Here is a 2,026-nt window from a genome sequence, read left to right as displayed (position 1 = left end):
GGTGTGATTAATAAAGTGTCGTTGAGCTGTGCTACCTCAGTCTGCGCCTGAGTCCGTCCACCGCCGTGACAGTAACTCTCTTTGCCCATTGTTTCCTGCTGTGCAAAGTCTTATATAAAAGCCTCTCTTGTGAAATATTATTAGTGATGTCAGTGAACTAAACCAGTAAAGTTGTGGACCATAACACAAAATATTGTTGAGCTTAAAAAGCTAAAATGGTGACAGCAGCAATATTTCTTAATGTTAAGAAAGTTCATTCAGCCCTTATGACTAAAGGAGATATATAGAAGAGATATATAACTTTAGTCTTGACCCATATTGATCCGTATATATAAAATGATATGTCATGGTCAGGTGTGCTAAATTCTGCATAGAACTAGGGTTCTCCCTGTGCACTTTAACCACCTTGTATTCGGACAATTGAATAGATGATGGTAAATGAATATTAATGTTAAGAATGAATAATAATGTACTTCATTAATACATACTTGCAAAGCAAGATTACTGCAGGTTATTGTATTGAGATATGCCTGTAGATGATGAGGAGCATAATTCCATCTATTTCCTATAGACTGCTTTACCAGTAATGACAGAACATAAATAAAGTGCCAGACAAATCTTTCATAGCCTTTACTGTATATCAGTGTACAGCTTTCAAAGTCGTCATGACATTTTTTAACTAAAGACAGCTTTGTTGTTTTGCTTCTGTTGCTTATTTCACAGCAGTTGTTTTGTTTGGCCAGTGTAATGGTAGGTCCTGGACTCAGCCAACCGACCTTTGTCCATGTGTTCCTACCTGGCAGAGCAAGTCAAAGATGAACCCGGCACAGCTGGTATATCCACTGTAGTCAAAATTATCCATAATCTGGTAGTATTTAGACATCAGCTCCTGGTCCTTCTGATAATCACAGCAGCCAAATTCCTTGTACATTATACAAAATTCCAGCTCCTTCTGCGGTCGGAAGGGCGGTTTAAAATCCAAACACTGCGGGTGTAACATCACAGGTGCAAAACATAGTGTCAAAAACAACAGAGTAGACCAGAGCCACAGATGGCTGGTGATTTTTCCACAACACCGCTGCATCACGGCTCACACTGCGTGACATGGGAGGACAGATTTTTCGAAAGAGGCTTCCCGTGTGGACTTTGATCATTTGCATTGCTCAACGCTCTGACGTGGTGAAGCGCAGGTCGGCGTTTATTTTTTTATGTTTGCTCGAGTTTTAGCAAACATAGTTTTAAGCAGTTTGAAATTACAAAGAAAATGTCATCAGTCATTTTAGTAAGTACTGCATCAGTTATGCACAACAGTTTTTTTTTTTTCAGAACTGACGAAGCAGACAGTCCTCCGAATCCGACTTTGCGACTGACATTATTGCACTTTGTACATCAGAATAACTAACCCATTTATTTCCAGAGGGGGGCTGAGAAACAATCTTATGCTTCCGAAAGTAGGAAACAGAAAAATTATGACACGCAAATATGTTTTAAGTGGTTTGAATGAGGAGTTATAAATTACACTGGGAAGATTTAGTTAACCTTCTTGTTGCATTCGGTTGAAAAACGAAGCCAAGCTGTTTAATAGCAGAGAAAACGCCTTTTACTTTATCACCTGGAAACCCTGTGTTCTGTTCCTAAGTTAAAACCAACATTAGATAAATCGAAATATCGCCTTTCTCCATATTTCCATTTAAGCTGTAAAACGCTTGTGTACAAAGACTGTCGTCGGCTCAGCTAAACTCACAGTCAGTGAGTCAGTCAGGCAGGCAGACTACACACATGCAAACATAAACACACTGTTGATTGATCTTTGACTGAAATGTTGTTTATTACATTATGTTCCACCAGTTTTCTATTTTTGGCCACAATACTTTCTCAGGAATTTAACAATTTTGTATTTATTTAAATTTTTTGTTCCAATACTGCTGGATCATATTTTCAATGTTCACAGCAAAATCTCCAGTGTTAAATTAACACTAGAGAGTGTCTATATGGGTCCACACCTCTGAGTGTTAAATACAACACT

The 2,026-nt window shown here is 38.3% G+C and overlaps 1 protein-coding gene across 1 annotated transcript in view; it reads right to left on the bottom strand.

The window, feature by feature from the left end:
- Positions 1 to 1,084, bottom strand: part of hhipl1 (HHIP-like 1) — a 17,718-nt gene extending 16,634 nt beyond the window's left edge. The window contains exon 1 of the mRNA XM_005750126.1: positions 797 to 1,084. Coding sequence (XP_005750183.1) covers positions 797 to 1,084 — 288 coding nt within the window. The remainder of the gene's footprint in view (positions 1 to 796) is intronic.
- Between the last annotated feature and the right edge of the window lie 942 nt (positions 1,085 to 2,026).

The sequence above is a fragment of the Pundamilia nyererei genome, unplaced genomic scaffold, assembly GCF_000239375.1.
Source record: "Pundamilia nyererei isolate P.nyererei 1_Seehausen unplaced genomic scaffold, PunNye1.0 scaffold00262, whole genome shotgun sequence".
NCBI lineage: Eukaryota > Metazoa > Chordata > Actinopteri > Cichliformes > Cichlidae > Pundamilia > Pundamilia nyererei.
This window is presented reverse-complemented; position numbering and strand designations above follow the sequence as displayed.